The sequence below is a fragment of the Tasmannia lanceolata genome, unplaced genomic scaffold (genome assembly GCF_043159265.1).
Source record: "Tasmannia lanceolata isolate RefF3 unplaced genomic scaffold, GAP_Taslan_0.1 ptg000005l, whole genome shotgun sequence".
In the NCBI taxonomy this organism is placed as follows: domain Eukaryota; kingdom Viridiplantae; phylum Streptophyta; class Magnoliopsida; order Canellales; family Winteraceae; genus Tasmannia; species Tasmannia lanceolata.
Window position 1 is genome coordinate 14,223,830 of NW_027518682.1, and position 19,593 is coordinate 14,243,422.

Genomic DNA, 19,593 nt, shown 5'->3' on the forward strand with positions numbered 1-19,593 from the left:
CTGTTACCTAAATTAAATAAACTAACAGAGTGTGGTCCAGGGAAGAAAAGGGGGCCTATGTATCACTTCTCAATACATAAGTGTCCTTGGGGAGAAGGATTTTTATAACCTTGAATCCATGATTTAGAAGCCACGAGTACATTGAATAATGTTGGTTTCGATTCATCAAGAAAAAATGGTGTAGTGCAGTGCAGGTCGATCCATATAGTCATGCAATCTTGAGATTTGGATTCTTGGATTAAGATCTTCATTACCATTAGCACAATAAACACATGGCCAGTGATTATTGGCTGTTAATCCATTTCAAAATCTCAAGCCTTCAATGTCGAGAACAGATTGGAAGGAGAGGAATTAGTGCTTTTTGGAGGTAGAGAGTCCTCTAATGGTAGATGGCTTGGAATATTAAATCAACTGCTGTTGCTTGGGCTTTTCAATACCAACAGTCATCATCACTTGAGATTATAACACAATTTTGAAAGGTGTTAGGAACATAATTTCAAAAGGTGGTGCTCACAAAACTGAAGTGTTAGGAAAGGTGTTATGAACATAATTTCAAAAGGTGGTGCTCACAAAACTAAATTGGTAATGAGATGGAAATCCTCTTTTAGATATGTCATCAAACACTTAGGACAGTTGCCCCCCATGGGCAAACACAAGCAAGGTAGGTATTGAAGGCACTTTAAGAATTCATCGGGCCACATCATACTCCCCTTTGCAGCTTCAATTGGCATCATTAACTCCACAAATGGAGGGCTGTTTGGAAGTGGAATGCGATTGATTCCTCTAGTACTATTTCTTGGGCCAAAGGAATTTGCGATGGCACGTGGAGACCAGCACAAGATTAAAGATGCTGTTTTCTCTTGGGTGATCATAAATTCTCACCCCCTGTCGGATGATTCACACCCCATTAAAGTCAAACGGCAAACCAGGAGCATCTAGCACCTCACTTAAAATGGCTGACCTTTACAGCTCCATGACACTTAAATTGTAAGGCTGAGATCGCCTCGTACCAAATCTTAACGGTGTCTGTCTAGCTACACCCGCTAAAAAAACATGAAAAATCAAAACTTTCCATTCAGCATTAAAAAAAACAAATTAACCAAAAAATGGAAATGATATTTCTACCCATGTTTCCAAAATCTCCCTCTCTCTCTCTCTCTCTCTCATCTCTTACTAAGCTCGATCCATCTCGAACTTTCCCCCAAATTCCTGTACGGACCCGGTGACGACCCTTCTTCACCAACCAAACCCTCACATATTTTCTCCTCCTTTTTCCTCCAAAACCCATAAACCCCAAACACAACACAACCCACCAAAACCCCAACCACTACAGCCAGCAAAGTAACCCCCAAAACTCCCAAACCCACCCCCTTTTTTCTCTCCACCAAACCCACCTTAAAAATCCCAACCTTCCTTACATCCCCAACTCCCACCACCGTCTGTATCGGATAATCCAATACGTAACAGAACCCCGATACGTTATTATAAACCGCTCCGAAACAGCTACAGTTCTGCTGACATAAACCCTCACATTCCTCCAAAGATCCAACCTTTTCAAACCCCATCAGCTCCTTAAATGGCAAATCTATTCCCATTCTCTTCAAAACCCTAAACCCCTTTTCCTCCCCGCATAAATCCAAATTCGCCCCCGTAAAACAATTAAACTCCGTCTGGTTATCCAGGCACGTGCAACCCTTTCCATACGTGCAAACCCCGTACGGCCCACACCCGCTCGGCAGCTCGCACGTGTCGGAAATCGCTTCGAAGTCCAAAACCCATTTTGTAAAATTCCAGAAATACCCCCGGAGATTCCCGTCAGACTCCAGCCGGGCCCGCCGGAGTCCGGTGACTTTTCTCTGGAAGCTTCCGAAAGCGATGACGTCGACGGGGGCAGCCTCCGTCTGGTATAACCCTAGAAACCCATCGGAGCTTATTCGGGCATAAATCGGACCCATACCGGACACAACTTGGGCCTTGGCTTCCATGGGCGTACGTTTCCAGTATATTTGATCGGATCCTCCTCCGAAGTCCGCGTATAGACCGAGATAATCGTGTATAACCCTCATTGAATAGAGAGCATTTGAAGAGACGAGAGACATGGGTAAAGTGAAATTTTGATCTTGGAGAAGGGTATCGGTGGGAAAATCGAAGCTCTGCCAGAGAAGAGTAACGGCGTTAAAGATTTGGAGGTTGGCGTTAGAGAGAAGAAGACGGTCGCCGCCGTTACTGTTTGATGACCAAAATACCCCTGAGTCTGGGTCCGATAGGATGAGGCTGCCGTTGAAGGAGAGGCGAGTGGGTTGGGCCCACCGGGCTGGGTTGGGGGTGTTGGCGTGCCAGACGGGGTCCGAGGAGGGGACGTGGATGATGGTGAGGGCGAGTTGGGACGAGTTGACTCGGAGGAAACCCAGTGAGAAATTGTTGGTGGAATCGGTGAGGAGGGTTTGGAAGGTTGGGATTGAAGGGTTTGGGGTGGCAAAAAAGCCTTTGGAGATTTCGTTTGTGGTGGAGGAGACTCGAATGTATGTTATTAGGAAGATAAGGAAGAAGAGTGGTTTGTTCATGGTGTTTGAAAGGAAGGAGAGTGTGGGATGATAGAGAAGAAGACATTGGAAGATACTCATATAAAAAGAAAGGAAGACTGAATGGTGCTTATTTTATTGTGTGGGAAGTAATATATTGGCCCCTTTTCTTCCCTGGGCCAGCCCCATTTATTGTATTTATGACTAAATACACTACTGTTTTACACTGCAAGATCAATGCAAGTGCATTGAAAGGTTGTAGATACATCTCTCGTGAGACTTTGATTTTGGGATTTCAGCAAGATCTGGACTTATTAATCTGGTGGGCTCCACAACTAGTTTACTCAGCTGATGATCCTAACCATACGATTAGAAGACTCGAATTAGTTTTTCATTTGTGGATCATTACCCGGACGGCTAGGATCATTTGAACAAAAGTCAATGTGGACCAATTGTCTAAATGTACCATTTTTATAATATAATTTTGCGCTCTCATGCGAAGTCATAAGGCTTAAGACAAATATTAATTGTCTGTGGTGATTTGTCTTTATTTATGTCATGGCGACTAAATGGGTTTAGGTAGGAACAAGGAAGCAGGATTCTTCCCTGGGAGCCTTCGATTCCCGCTTTCGATCCCGCTTTCAATTCTCACTCTGGCAACCTTGAGTAGGATTCTTCCATGGGATCCTTCGATTACCGCTTTTGATTCCCGTTTCGATTCTCGCTTTCGATTCCCGCTCTGGCAACCTTGGGTAGGACCCTAGTTTCCATCTAAGCATTGATGGTGGAGTTCCTTAAAAACGGGCTCCATCATTTCCACTGATGTGGGTTTCACTTGAACAGCTAATTGGTGGATTTTAATTTTTTTGTTTGTTTTTGGGTTCTAGCCTTTAGGTGGGACCATGTGGGTTTGACTTGAACAGATACAACCAACAATGTATATCTTTTTCTTTCTCTCATTGTTATTAAATTCTCCCACTTGGGTATGACTGGTGATCCATTAACTCACATGTAGGCCGCACTTCTATTAAATACATGACCCAACCCAAGTGAACATAGTCAACAAAGTACAAATCTTGCTTGGAAAGCCTACGTAAAAGCTGATACTAGAATTAGTTTTCTATGTGCCTCTTCGTTTCATAAATTTTGTAGAAAGGAAGTAAGAAACCATCGGAATGTCTCATCAGAAACACCCTTACAATGCTCTGCTAATTGATGCCCAAAACTCATCAACACACCGTCTAGACCTGCGAAGGGATTTTGGCTACACTTTTTACTCCAAACTCCAGTTCTTTGAAAAATGACTTTTGAGTTTTTCATTGATTCTGGAGCCCCTTTTACGAGTTGAATTCGAGCTAACAAATATGGAATCTGTTAGGTTATGATAGATATTTGCCATAATATTGTTTATGGGGCACCGGCACGCAATGGAACCTATGATCAACGCCAAATTGTAAATCAATGCTTACAAAGAAATCAGTTGAGAATAGAGAAGAGCGTGGGAATCTAAGCTAATTGGTGGCCTGCAATGGACAACTAGAAGAGTAGACCATCCCAACTGCCACACCAACCATCCATGTAGACCAATTAGTGTAATTCCTGTTGTGTCATTACTTGATTTTCCTCACATGTTGATATCTTTTTCTCTGCAGTTGAAGGGGTGCAGCTGCTATCTACTTTCTTTGGGTCTTTGCCTTTTTCTTTTATATGATGGTTGTGAGGGCCACTTGCTCAATGATCCAAACCATTGATTTCCTAGGCCTGGCTATTGATGGGTCATGTAGCTAAATCCACCCCAATTGGATGATTATAACCCTTTAATCTGCGGAGGAATTCTTGATGAATATACACCATTGGCTATTGATGGGTCATGTAGCTAAATCCACCCCGATTGGATGATTATAACCCTTTAATTTGCGGAGGAATTTTCTATGAATATACACCATTTTGCTTTATTTATTTTCTCACTATTCATTTAGTGACCACAAATTTGAGGGTTAGATCGGTCTAATGGGGGGCATAGACAAAAATGGCAAGAAGTAGGGCTTTATGGAGGGAGGGGTACAGTTGATAAAGATTGAATGGAGTTCGGTAAAAAGTACAATTGCAATGTCCCTTTTTCAGGGAAGGGGGAGGAACCCCGCTTGATGTAGATGCAATTCCCCCCACAAGCTACTGGACCGATTTTCAACCATGTTTTTGGGCTAGTAAATGACATAATTACGAAAAATGGTAAACTACAAAGTTTTAGGTCTTTTTGAGATATTTCCATACTTATGGTCGAAATTTGGAGTAGTGGTTAAAAAGTTATGGCTGTTTTAGTATCCTAGGCTAGTTAATGCATTTGTGAGTTACCAAGTTATTTATGAGTTTGCAAGTCCCTAAACTAGTTAGTGGACTAGCTTGAACGTTTTTACTCTTGTATTCATCTATTTAAAGTGTAGCAAAGATATGTAGTGGGAGTTTTAGTTGAAGAATTTTGCAAGAATTTCACTTCTTGTTATCCCCCCACAACCCTAAGGATTGCGTTCGTCGATCCGAACGGTATCAAAGTGGTATCAGAGCATCTAGGTGTAACCTTACGACGATGATCGTGATGCGATCATATGCTAGTGCTTGCCAACGAGAAATTTGCGCTAGTTCAAGTTTCTCAATGGCCAATCGACGTCGCCGATGTCCGATTGAAATAGAGGCTCCCAATCGAGAGAGGGATCTTCGTGATATCGAGATTGAGGAATTGAGGCGTCAAGTCCAAACCCTCACCGAGAGGTTAGCTCTTCAAGAGCCTCAAGATGAGGTGGAGGAAAGCAATGGATCGGAGTCGGACGTCAACACTTTCGCTCGGCCACACCAACGCCAAGAAGAGAGTGACGTTTCTTCTTCGAGACGTCCCCCTTTACGTCAACGTTTCAATGATGTTAAGGTGGAGGTTCCCGAGTTTGAAGGAAAGATGCAACCTGATATCTTCATAGAATGGCTTACTATGGTGGAACGGATTTTTTATTACAAAGAAGTTCCCGACGAGCACAAAGTGAAAATCACTACAATCAAACTTCGCAAGCATGCCTCAATAAGGTGGGAGCGATTAAAGCTTCATCGAGAAAAGACCGAAAAATCAAAAATCAGATCTTGGGAGAAAATGAATAAAGAGCTTCATATGAAATATTTAGCGAAAAATCATCTACAAGATGCTTTTGTGGATATGTACTAACTCCAACAAGAGACTCGTTTCGTTGATGAATATACGGAAGAGTTTAACAATATGATGGTGCGATGTGGAGCTGCCGAACCCGAAGAACAAACTATTGCTCATTATCTAGGAGGGTTGAGGCATGACATTAAAGAAAATGCGCAACTCCAACCTTATTGGTCCTTCAATGATGTTCATCGCTTGGCAAGCAAAGTGGAAAAACAATCCGGCTACGACGAGATCAAGGGCCAACGAGTTCTTTTAGAACTCGGAATTTAGGTCATGAGTCTACTTCTAACCGGGGGAGTATGTCTCAATCCTGTCCCTCCAATAACATCTCCCGACCGCCCAATCGTGATGTGAATCCAACTTATAAACGATCTAATCCTTCGTCGCCCCAATGTTTTAAATGCCAAGGATATGGTCATATCGCATCGGACTGTCCCAATCGCAAAGTTGTCACTCTTGTGAATGGTGAAATACAAGAGGGCGATGGTGTAGAACCAACAACCGAGCATCAAGAAGATGAAGAAATGGTCACCTATAGCGATCAAGGGGAGGCACTTGTGGTTCGAAGGTCTATGAATATGGACAGTTCTAAGGAAGATGTTTGCTTTCGCCACAATATTTTTCACACCCGTTGTACTTCTCATGGCAAGGTTTGCAATGTTATCATCGACCCAGGTAGTTGTGAAAATATTGTTGCAACGGTGATGGTGGAGAAATTGAACCTCAAGACCGAGCATCATCCCATCCTCACACTCTATCTTGGATTAATCATGGAAACGAGGTAAAGGTCTCTAAGCATTGCCTTGTTCCTTTCGCCAATTCCCAGGTAGTTCTAAGGAAGATGTTTGCTTTCGCCACAATATTTTTCACACCCGTTGTACTTCTCATGGCAAGGTTTGCAATGTTATCATCGACCCAGGTAGTTGTGAAAATATTGCCGCAACGGTGATGGTGGAGAAATTGAACCTCAAGACCGAGCATCATCCCATCCTTACACTCTATCTTGGATTAATCATGGAAACGAGGTAAAGGTCTCTAAGCATTGCCTTGTTCCTTTCGCCAATTGCACTAAGTATAAAGATGAAATTTGGTGTGATGTGCTACCTATAGATGCATGTCATTTACTTTTGGGATGCCCTTGGGAGTTTAATCGCAAAGTTATCCATGATGGTTTCAAGAACACCTACTCTTTTGTTAAGGATGGAATTAAGGTGACTTTGGTTCCCTCTAAGTTGGAAAGAGGACTCAAACCCGACAAGGGGAAGAGTAATATCTTTCTTTCGAAGACCGAATTTGACCAAGAGACGAAGAACAATGACATATCCTATGCTGTATTTGTGGAAGCTAATGAGGAGCACGAGGAAATTCAATGGCAGTTCAATGAATTTGTCACCAAAGATATTGGATTGGACAACATATTGAGTGAACCGATGGAGACTGAAGAGTTAGGTGGGTGGAAACATATTAGATCGATTTCTTCAACCATTTACATTGATCCATTTTTATTCGATCCGACATCGAAGCCTATAGCGTATATTCATGAATTCGAGCATGCTCACGATGGAGATAGACTCTATTTTTGTCTTTGGAATCATGTAGTAGGATTTGTTCCTCAAGAGTTTAAGATGATTAACATTCTTCAACACTTCAAATTCCGATGACAAGTCTTCTTGAACAAGGGAAGTTTGGTGAATTTCAAGATCGTGCGGATGGTCCGTTTCGTGTTCAATCACCCGATGATTATGGCATTTCAGCTACTCTCAATATTCTTTACCTTATTCCATATCATGAAAGTGGCCCGGTCAACTTAGGGACGAGTTGGCTTTCAACCGGGGGAGAATGATGCAGGTGCAATTCCCGCCACAAACTTCTAGACCGTTTTTCAACCACGTTTTTGGGCTAGTAAATGACAGAATTAGGGAAAATGGTAAACTACAAAGTTTTAGGTCTTTTTGAGATCTTTCCAACAAGTACTCATGGTTCAAAATTTGGAGCAATGGTTAAAATATTATGGCTATTTTAGTAGACTGTGGCTGTTAGTCCTAGGCTAGTCAATGCATTTGTGAGTTACCAAGTTATTTATGACTTTGCAAGTCCCTAAACTAGTTATTTATGACAGCCCATAAAAAAAAAGTTATTTATGACTTTGCAAGTCCCTAAACTAGTTAGGGGACTAGCTTGAATGGTTTTACGCTTGTATTCATCTATTTAAAGTGTAGCAAAGATATGTAATGGGAGTTTTAGTTGAAGAAGAAAAGCTTTTCTAAGCATTTTGCAAGAATTCCACTTCTTATTATCCCCCACAACCCTAAGGATTGCGTTCGTCGATCTGAACGGTATCACCGCTTCACTGAATAACCAATTGACATGGGTGTTTACCTTGAACCTGGTGACCCCCCTATAGATGAGTAGTGGGTTAGGGGAGCATGGCCTTCCTGAAATACTTGTTGATGTTCTCCCACTTCTCTCCTGCACCTCTTCGCATTTCTATTGCAGCTCAAATCGCTCATCTTGTCAGAAATCTCCTCCCACAGCACTCTCTTAGAACACCCACCTTCCTGAAATCTAAATTCCATATCACTTCTCTGTTTTATCAGGCTTAAAATCTCAATATCTGTTGGAGAGGGCACATTTGCCTTCACCTTTGGTTCCTCTCTTGTTATCTTCTTCAAGGCCTCTATAAGGACTGTATCACGAGCTTCAATCCAGGCTCGCTCCTTAGCCCGCAACTCACGTTCACGGTCGAATCTGGCCGTCTCTTGGCACTGCCATGTTTTTTCTCTGTTGATCCTTTCCTGCTCTGTTTGCTCTATGCTCTTTAATACATTCTCCAACCAAGCCTCTTGTCTCACCATGAAATCCTTCATCTGTAGTTCCATGTACGCTTTAATCTTTATTTTCCATTTCTCCCGTCGCCCGTTCTTCTTGCAACTTCCCTCTCCTTCCACGTCTTTGGAAGAACAGAAAGAGAAAGCATTCTCATTTTTAGAACTTTTGGGAGGATGGCTAAGCTCTTGGTGTATGTGTTGGGGCTGCGAGTTTGCTACTGATTTTGCATTGTTATCTATGGGTATTTCATTATTGGCGACCCCATTGCCGTTTTCTCCATACAGAGCTTCTAGTTGCATGAAAAACCTATAGTATTTACCATCTTGTCTCCCTACTTTCCCTTCCTTCGTCTTCTTGTAGTATTTGTACAAGTTCTCTAACTTCTCCCTGCATTGCTTCCCACTTCTTTGATACCCATGTTCCTCAGCCATTATCCTACAACAAAAACGAAAATGTAAGAGTAAGATCTTGTTTTCACTCTATAAATATTAAGACATACTGAAATCTGCTACCATTCAAATATATATATATATATATATATATATATATATATATATATATATATATATATATATATATATATATATATATATGAGGAATAAGATTGTACGCTCGACCGTACCTAAAGTTAGGTACGGTAGAGTGCCAAATCACATGGGTCCCACATTTTTGGTGACCATCTAAACCATTCATTTGCAAGGCCCCGTCATAGATAGGGTGCATAACAAAAATCAGCTCCATAGGATCATCCTAACCCATCCATTTGTGGAGGCCAAAATGGACAGACAGTGTTTGTCCACAAATCTGCCCATTTTGGCCTCCAGTTTTGGAGGGGTTAGGATGATTCAATGGTGCTGATTTTTGGTATGCACCCTATCTATGATGGGGCCTTGCAAATGAATGGTTTAGATGCCCACCAAAAATGGGAGACCCATGTGATTTGGCACTCTACCGTACCTAACTTTAGGTACGGTCGAGCGTACAATCCTTTTCCTCTATATATATATATATATATATATATATATATATATATATATATATATATGAGAAAACGGTTCCTACACATATGTGTAGAGAGTTCTCTACACACTAGCTTAAAATACAGTGGGGGCCCACATTGTTTGGGTGATCCAAGCCATCCATTTTAAAGGCCCTCACATAGATAGGGTATTTACAAAAAATCAGATCCATAGCATCATCCCAACCCTACGATTTTTGGAGGTAAAATGAATGTCTTTAAACCTTTACAAATTAGTCAATTTTTTGCCTCCACGGTTCGAATGGTTAGGATGATCCTATGGATCTGCTTTTTTGTGGACACCCTATCTATGTGAGGGCCTTAAAAATGAATGGTTTGGATCACCCAAATAATGTGGCCCCCACTGTATTTTAAGCTAGTGTGTAGATAACTTATCTACACATATGTGTAGGAACCGTTTTCTCATATATATATATATATATATATATATATATATATATATATATATATATATATAATATTTTTTAGTTAACAATCTATATGTTGCAGTAGGTGCTTTAAGTACATGTAACTTCTCTGTCGGCTTAATTCCATAAGCTATTAAGCTGTCCAAGTGGCATGCCGTGGGGTTTTGCATGTTTGGTGAAAAAGGAAACTCAAGCAATATCAAACTAAAAAAATTGAAGGTTTTTAGTCTGCTGTTGGACTACTTTTCTATACTGGCTTCATAAGATTTTGGAAATACACCAGCAAAATCAACTATAATAACACAAGATATGCCTAAGATAGTAATGCAAAGCCATAGTTGGAGGGTCCATTATACTTATAGTTTAACTGAATTAACTATATATTTCAAGTACTAAGAGGATTTGACCTTATCTTAACTTGTGATTATATATGGGAAGATCATAGTCCACAGATACTGTGGGCACTAGTTCTCTCAAGGTTCGTGCATTTTATTTACATAGGTCATGTATTTGTCCTAATTTTCACAAGTGCATAAGAACTATACTAGTTAGTTTGTGGGAAGTAACGTTGACCTCCGCCCTTGAAGAGATAGACTTATCAAAAGCACTTTCGCTACTTCTTTTTTTTGCTCCTAATAGTCTCTAAGTTTCTTACGAACATTAAAATTCAACAGTTCTTACGTTGCAAAAGTTGCAACACATTTACCTCATAAATTAGACTTTGATAAGTGTTTTCTCAATAATTTATATGTTCAATGCATTGAAAATTTGACCTCTCAATACATTTCTAACGAGTACATCGTTTAGTTGAGTTCCCTTGAATTCTTATTTTGATTGTTGTCAAGTAAGAGTCGTTGACCTCTATCATCATTCATCATCCAAGAGTGGGCTCCAACTTAGATGACATATTTTACTGATAGCTATATTATCTTTCTTGAGGTTTCCATATTCTTTCTTGGAGTAGCTTAAGTTAGAAGTTCAGGTTTCATCTAATTACTAGGAAAGTATTCCAATATCATGTTTTTCCTTCTTTACTGTTCAATTGTAAAAAACAAAGATCAAATAATGCCTTCTCCAACAGGTAAGCTTTTGAAGTAATTGGTTGTTTCACATTTAATAACTTTTGAGTATTTGATGTTTCGTTGTAGTATGTATAATTTCACTACATAAAGTTTTTTTTTTTGAATGGTTTCACTACATAAAGCTTTATTTATCCCAAAATGTCTTGCAGACGTATGGGGCAATACAATGTTACATGTTCCATTGATTTCTCAAGGAATTATATGTTCCTCTACATCTCATCCATAAGACATCTTTACCCAGTGTAGAAATGGAAATGTAAGAGCCCATGCACTACACAACAACTTCTATTTCATAGATGACCAAGAAACTTTTCCTCGACCTAAAGCAAATAACCATAGACTAGTAGATTTGAAATATTTTACACCTACTTGTCTTTGTTGTGGAATTCTAAGAAAATGGTAGATTTTATTTATTTATATATTGAATAATGGTAAATTTTATTACCTAGAAAAAGTGAGAGACCGATATGGTCAATACAGGAAGCAAGAACAAGGGAATAAATTAACAAAAGCAGCTAAAACACAAGCATCAACATGTTGTAGAGATGATAATATCCCTTCTTGATCAAGCCCATCTTCCAAAATCGTTGTGGTTGGAGGCTTTTCAAACAAGCACATACTAGATTAATATCCTCCCAACACTTACCTACAAGGTTCTATAATAAATCCAGGCTGGACACTCGCATACATCAATGTATATTCTTTGGATACGACATCCAAGAAAAGGCTTACAAGTACTTTGGACATTTTCTCTGGCTTCAACTACATTTCGCGGCGTGTTCAATTTGATGAAAATTTGTTCCCTTTTGAAGGCCTCTCTACCCCACCATCGATGCCTACAACCATATTTACTACACTAAAATGGACTAAGCGTCATCCTCCATCTCCACACTCATGCACTCCATCTTTTTTCTTTCTATTTTTAAGATAATGATTTCATTATAGATAAACGGATATAAGGGCACTTGGGGTGGTAAAGAATGACCCTATAAAATGAGGTGCCAGAAGCTCCTGATTTGGTTAGACAACCAGTATAATCGTTTGCACTTCTAGCAATGAGAGAAAAAGCAAAAATCATTTACATGAATATACCTTGAATTTTGGCTATGATATTGGCTAGTCTCTAAGGCGCATCGCAAATCTCTTTGACCCAAAAACTAGTATTATATGAACCGCTTTTTACTTCCAAACTGCCCTCCATTTGATTGATAAAAATGGTCAATAATTGGTGAAGAGCATGAACCTTGGCTTCTGTAGAAACGGTGACGCCAATTGAGCCAGTAAATGAGTAGATGATGCCATCCGGTGAATTCTTAAAAATGCCTTCTATACCTTGACTTGCCTGGGTTGCTAAGGGAGCAACCATCAACATTGAGTTTGATGACATTTCTAGGAGGTGGTTCCCATTTCACTACCACTTTAGTTTTAGGAACGCCGCCTCTCTAAATTATGTTTCTATCTTTAATGATGATGTCTGCCGAGTGTCCTGAAAAAGAGTGGTGTTGAAGAGCCAAAGAGACTGATTTGATCTTATATTCCACAATACCCTACCAAGAGAGGAGCCTCTACCTTAAAAATGCACAAGATCCTCTCCTAAATAATCTAAAATATAGCAAAAGGTATGAAGCGCCACAATGTTAGACCAAGAGCCAAAACCCGTTATTCTCCAACTATGTAATATCTCTAGGATCGAATTCAGAAATACTTATTTACCTCATACCAAATGAGAACTTGGTTCCAAATCAAAGAAAGCACCCTGCAATGATTGAAATATGTGAAGGGGATTCCTCATCCGGGTCATACAGAGAACACTTGTTTGCCAATTAAAGATGATGGGCTCTCAGCCAATCCTGTGTGTTCATATTGTAAGAGCCGTCATCCAACAAAAGGCCTGAACTTTTGGCAAAACAAGAGGTTTCTAAACAATCTCCCAAGTAATTGAAGGATTTCTACGATAGTATCCTATATCGATTGTAATACTTGGCATATAACCCTTCATAGGGCCATGATTTGGTTTCACATGACAAACAAAAGGCGATACAAGAAGATGAGAGTCATTGTGAGAAGCATCATGATGCAGGTGCAGAAGCAGAAGCTAAGATTCTTGATTGATTTAAAACACTAAAGTCACATGTTTCTTAGATCAAACATAAACTAGTAGCATTTTCTACTCCAATGGTCATGAATGTAGTTAGATCTGATCGATGTGTAAATGATGGAGATCTCTATAGAAACAAAAAGATAATACGATCTGCCTCATTTTGTAATAAGGATCTAATGATTAACAGATCTGAGTTACTTATGACAGATCTGAGCTAAAGATACTCGGATTTGTCGACAAAAACATTATGTATAAATGTCAATTGATAAAAGTTGAAACAGAACTAAAATCTATTTATGTTGTTCTTCAAGACTTTAAGATAGACAAAAGCAGAAAATGCAAAGGAGCTTACAATTTTGTGTGGAAATGCCAGGAACGCTGAATATTGTCACGATGCTTGAACTCCAGCAAGGTGACACAAGAATTCTCGAAACATTCAGTGACAAAGAACTGAGATAAATCAACTCCTTAATTACTCACGCATACAGCAAGATAATGGATAGAGAACAATCTCTGGAAAGACAACATGCTATTGCCTTGAATCCCATTTCATCTTCAAAGAGAAAGAAAATGAGCCTACAACTTGCCCTTAAAAAAAAGCCTAAAACTCCCTCTCTCTCTCTCTCTCTCTCTCTCTCTCTCTCTCTCTCTCTCTCTCTCTCTCTCTCTCTCTCTCTCTCTCTCTCTCTCTCTCTCTCTCTCTCTCTCTCTCTCTCTCTCTCTCTCCAAACACCACACAAATTACCAAACTATAATCTCAAAATCTCAAAAATCTAAAGCTGAAATGAAAATGAGCTAGGCCATAAGAGGTAAAATCAAGGTTGAATTACAAGTTACATTGGTCGTGGAGGAAATGCAAGAGCAAGTACAATCTCATCCTCGAATAGATATATTTCAAAAAGTTTTGCTTTTCAATGGGGATATTGGTGATGTAAATATTAATTTATTTAATTACATGTTTGTGTTACAAGAATTGTAGAAGGAAGAGGATGAGGACGAAGTGAACTTACTTTTAACCCTAAGGATGGATAGTTGGATTTGCTTGTAATTTATGGTCATTGGATTCAAATTGCTTATGTTGCTTGAAAACTATGAATTTACTTGTTTTTAAATGTTGTCATTTTGTTAATTATTCCAGGCTTCCTTTCATGCTTCCTCGTTGCTTCTCTTCATGTTTCATGTCGCTTCCCTTCACACTTCCCCGTCGCATCCCTTCATGCTTCCCTAATCCTCCATACTTCCTTTTTCCCACCTTCCTGAGGGCCTTTGCTTCCCGCTTTAACTTACTGCACCGTCAACCTTGGTTACAGGTACCACTTAAAATTTGATGGGTTAGTTCCAACTAAAATTTTATTATTTATATTATGTATTATTTTTTTAATTCCCTAAACTTGTCAATAGAACCACCAGAAACACCAGGCTTAGCTAGCGCATCCGCCTTATCATTTGCCGATCTTCTAACATGCTGAAAGCCAATAGCGGACCCCGCAGTTAAGTCCTCAATCTCATCAAAAATTGAAAGAAATCTCCCCGGAGGAGCCACCCCACCTTTCAGCCAACGAATCACATTTAACGAATCTCCTGCAACAATTATCTGATCCATCAACCTTCTATCAATATTCAAAATTACAAAATGCCAAAATGTGCCGCCCTCACTTCCGCTTCTGAGGAATCAGACACACCAATAGAGCCGTAGTATGCCCACACAACATCCCCCCTTATCATTGTGACAAACCCCTCCCACTCCTGCCGGACCCGGATTGCCGAAACTCGCACCATCGAAATTAACCTTATACATGTTTTGAGCAGGGGGCTCCCACCTTTGCGAAATAAGATCTCTCCGCTCAACACTAAAGCACACCTCCCTCCATCCTTCCCAAAGATCAAAAGCCGATACAAACCTGAAGGAGGGGAGGCATCTCACCCAAGATATAACCAAGGTGATGATCTTCAAGTAAATCCAATGGAGGATTCATGGCTTTCCCCTCAAAGACTCTATAGTTTCTCTCCTTCCATTAGACCACCACGTAGCTAATAAACAAAAATTCCACTAGGTTTTTCCTTTTTCCTTCCAAGGAACCTCTCCCCATTGATGCAATAGCGATGGAATAGATTTTGGAAAAACCCAACAAATCCCAAATCTCATGAAGATGAATCACCATATGATCCTAGTGAACGAACAATGCATAAACAAATGATCCATAGATTCCCCATCATGCAGACATAATGGACAATGATCAATAAGCTACATACTACGGTTTCTCAAAAATTAATAGTTTGCATTCTATCACGACAAACCGTGAAACATAACTTAATATCTTTCTATTTTTTTCATACTTAAGAGAATTATTTAATAATTTTGATACTGGAAATTTTGATACATGGTTGGGAGATGGATAGTTGGATTTGCTTGTAATTTATGGTGATTGGATTCAAATTGCTTATGTTGGTTGAAAACTATGAATTTACTTGTTTTTAAATGTTGTCATTTTGTTAATTATTCCAGGCTTCCTTTCATGCTTCCTCGTTGCTTCTCTTCATGTTTCATGTTGCTTCCCTTCACACTTCCCCATCACGACCCTTCATGCTTCCCTAATCCTCCATATGTCCCTTTTCCCATCTTCCACCTTCCTGACGGCTTTTGCTTCCCACTTTAACTTACTGCACCCGCAACCTTGGTTACAGGTACCACTTAAAACTTGATGGGTCAACTCCACCTAAAATTTCATTATTTATATATATATATATATATATATATATATATATATATATATATATATATATATATAGAGAGAGAGAGAGAGAGAGAGAGAGAACATTTCCTACACACTTGTGTAGGTAAGTTACCTACACACTAGCTTAAAATACAGTGGGGGCCCACATTGTTTGGGTGATCCAAACCATTCATTTGAATGATCCTCACATAGATAGGGTGTCCACAAAAATCAGATCCATAGGATTATCCTAACCATTCAAACTATGGAGGCAAAAAATGGACTAATTTGTGAAGGTTTATACACGTCCATTTTACCTCCACAAATCGTAGGGTTGGAATGATCCTATGGATCTGATTTTTTGTGGACACCCTATCTATGTGAGGACCATTCAAATGAATTGTTTGGATCACCCAAACAATGTGGGCCCCACTGTATTTTAAGCTAGTGTGTAGGTAACTTACCTATACTGTTACCTACACAAGTGTGTAGGAAATGTTCTCTCATATATATATATAAACTTGTCAATATATTAGAGGTTATGGAGCTTCGCTTGTTTGTTAAGACGTGCATGAAAAAGGAAAAGGAAACTCTAATTCTAATTTATGGCCTTTTCTAACTGAGTTTACACTTTTTCTTTCAAGCAAAAACTTTGAAGGTCGTTATACTTTGACCTTTCCTTTGTACTTTGACTGCTGTTGCCTTTTTTAAGACTAATCTTTCTAGTCTACACTTTGGGAGATTCTGCAACACACCAACGTTCTAAACCTCTCATCAATGGGCTCTTATTTCTCAAGTACATATACACACACGGACATTGGGCTAATGAAACTTTATGTCAGTCTTCTAATGAGAAATAACACGGACATGGCACTCAAAGCAAAAACCAAAAGGTTTCGACCTCAGTGTCTCAAAGTAAACTTAAAAGGCAGTCAGGCTTCTAACACAAAGTCAGACAAAAAAAAAAAAATATATATATATATATATATATATATATATAGGGTTATTTAAGCAACGCAAAAAATGAAGTGAAAATGAACAAATTATCTGTCCTTTTTACTCCAGTCTTTATTTTCAGCCCGGAGTCCCGTTTTAGAAGTGTTTTCCTTTCCTAACAAAGAAGCAGTAATTTTGTCAGCACAAAAACATAGGCATTTAGTAGCAATTAAGTTTCAAAGGGTTTCAATTTTTTGACAAAAAAAAAAAAAAAAAACAGTAAAACCCTGACATGCATTAAAGAGCTTCAAGTGGGTCTTATTTTCTAGCACGAAACGAGGAAGAGGCAGAAATGGGTCTTTAAAGAAAACTTCAAGTGACTCTCATTTTGAATGGAAAACCAGCAAATTAATTAAGACATGCCTCTGTGAGTAAAACATGGAAGGTTTGTAGTTTAACTGTAACAGACCAGTCAAGTGTCTGTCTATGAGAAATCAAGGAAAACACACACATAATCAACACATAAATGGGATTCTACTTACTCCAAAATGCTGTCCTACTTCCATCAGAAAGCAAATAAAACATTTACAAGGATTAGCGAACATGCTTCAAACTTGAAAGCGTTTGTGAATAAGAATGTACCTAGAAACCTCATCCCACAAGGGTCCTTTGTGACTAGCTTGCTTAAACCTTGCATCTAAACGAGATCTGATCTCTAGAAGAGCCAGAGTCGCTTGTCTTGCCCATCTCTCCCTCCCTCCTTCCCCAACAAAACCCTCCAACCCTTGATCACACCCTAAATCCATTCTCTCCGGACCCACCATCTCCATCTCCAAATGCTGGCCCACATTAGGATTTAGGTACCCTATAAAAGGGTCTCCGGCGTGAGACACCGCCGGGAAATGTGCCCTTCCGGTAAAAAACTGCCGTAAATCCGGCGTATCGTAAAACCTTTCCATGAAGAGAGAGAGAGAGAGAGAGAGAGAGGGAGAGATGAGAGAGTAAGAAAGCATGAGACGTGTTCTTATCGCCTGCACTCCGCCAGAGAACAGCTGTAATTGACACGTGTCCCGACAAGCTGACGTGTCTACAGGGGATGCTTTTGACCGTGCGACTCGTGCCGCCAATCACCGTAGAGGGCACCGCAATTGACAACGACGTGTGCAGTTTTTCCACGTCAGCTTGATTGATGACATGGCACGTGCATGGAAAGAAAGGGCCGTCGACTAGTCAATTGCCGTTGCATTTTTGTCCTTTTTTTAATGCTGTTTTAAATGAAAAAGTGAGAAAGGATTGATTTTGTCAATTAGCTGAGGAATGCTTAGGTTGGTGGGGCGCTAAATATGGTGCGCATGTAATTGGATAGTGGGGGTCCCACCTTTGATTCATCCAAACAATATTAATTTATCTGAGATGCTAACTTTGGATCTCTCTGGCTCAAAATAAAGACAATCCAGCGTTCACATGATCAGATAATGTGCATTTTATTCACCGGGAATGTTTGAGAATTCATTAGAGACGGAGACAAGCATTTATTACACAAAGGTGTCATTATGAGTGGAGAGAGAAATTGAGAGAGCATCATTCTCTAGAAAATTACATGAGAGACTTCCAAGGTAATGCTGATGTCACCTCCCTTTTTTCACAAAAATTCACTAGCAACCAAACGAAGCTGGCCCGTTTGGATACCTCCTGCATTTGTATTTTGATTTGGATTTGAGTTTTGGATACAAAATACATCAATCATCTTGATGATCATGTTTTAAGAGAGAGAGAGAGAAAGGGAGGGGGGAATGTCTCGCTGCAGCCGGAGCAACGTCAAACAACAGTGACGGCGAAGGAAGTTGCCACAAATATTGATTTCCAAACAATGTCTCGCATAACAGATTTGAAAATCAGAATATTTTGCACTGTTGTAGTTGATTTGGAAATCTAAGGATCTCATCCAGTTCAAAATATCAACTAAATCCAAATCTAAATCTTGTGGGTATCCAAACATGGTCACGTTTGGATACCTCATGTTTAAGTGCTTGGTGAAATATCAAAACATGGTTGTGCTGATATCACTTCCCTCTACTTTTCCTTTGTTTTTCTGCTCTCTCTCTCTCTCACATACACAAGGAAAGAAAATGTCATTTCTTTACTTTTCCTTTTTCTACATTTACGATGAAAGTCATATGGTAAAAAATGGCTTGAATTTGAAAAATTTACAGCCGACAAAGATTACCATCGGCAACGAAACCATGCTAAGAAAAGGAAACTACTTCTTTCTTTCCTATTTTAAGTGAGAGAAGGAAATGAGAGGGCATGAATGAGGAGAGGGTAAGTAGTGGCTGAAAAACAAGAAATGAAAAACTTTACTGAAAATAGAGTCTTTGCTTTCCTTATTTTTCAGCCACTTCGCATGTCTACTCACTTATGCCCTCTCAGCTCTCTTCCTGCGATACCCCCTCGGTGCTGGATAAGCTAATACTCCATAAAAAAAATAATCAATCATAGTTGCCAAATTTGGCCTCAATATAGAGCATTGTCCACGTGTAGTTTTTGGCCAATGATATTCAATGAAAAAACTTACACAGTACCAAATATTAGAATTATATGATGGAGAAATTGCGACCGGGGAACTCACTTTTGAAAAATTGTTAGAGAGGGACAAAATGGGGGTTATCAACCCTCTAAAAGGTGGTTATCAACCCTCTAAAAGGGGGTTATCAACAATTCTTGTATTTTGGTGCCCCCCATTGGCAATTTTTCCTTATATGAT

General features: G+C 39.6%; 2 protein-coding genes across 2 annotated transcripts; both read right to left on the reverse strand.

Annotated features, from left to right (window-relative positions):
* Positions 1-579: 579 nt before the first annotated feature.
* LOC143876683 (D-mannose binding lectin protein with Apple-like carbohydrate-binding domain-containing protein) lies at positions 580-2,646 on the reverse strand. Its single transcript, XM_077378372.1, has one exon. It carries the CDS (start codon positions 2,622-2,624, stop codon positions 1,164-1,166), a length of 1,461 nt encoding a protein of 486 aa, XP_077234487.1. The 5' UTR covers positions 2,625-2,646; the 3' UTR covers positions 580-1,163.
* A 5,249-nt stretch (positions 2,647-7,895) lies between these two features.
* On the reverse strand, positions 7,896-17,807 carry LOC143876685 (trihelix transcription factor PTL-like). Its single transcript, XM_077378373.1, has 2 exons — positions 17,472-17,807; positions 7,896-8,985 (listed from the first exon to the last, which is right to left on the reverse strand). Exons 1-2 carry the CDS (start codon positions 17,786-17,788, stop codon positions 8,097-8,099), a joined length of 1,206 nt encoding a protein of 401 aa, XP_077234488.1. The 5' UTR covers positions 17,789-17,807; the 3' UTR covers positions 7,896-8,096.
* Between the last annotated feature and the right edge of the window lie 1,786 nt (positions 17,808-19,593).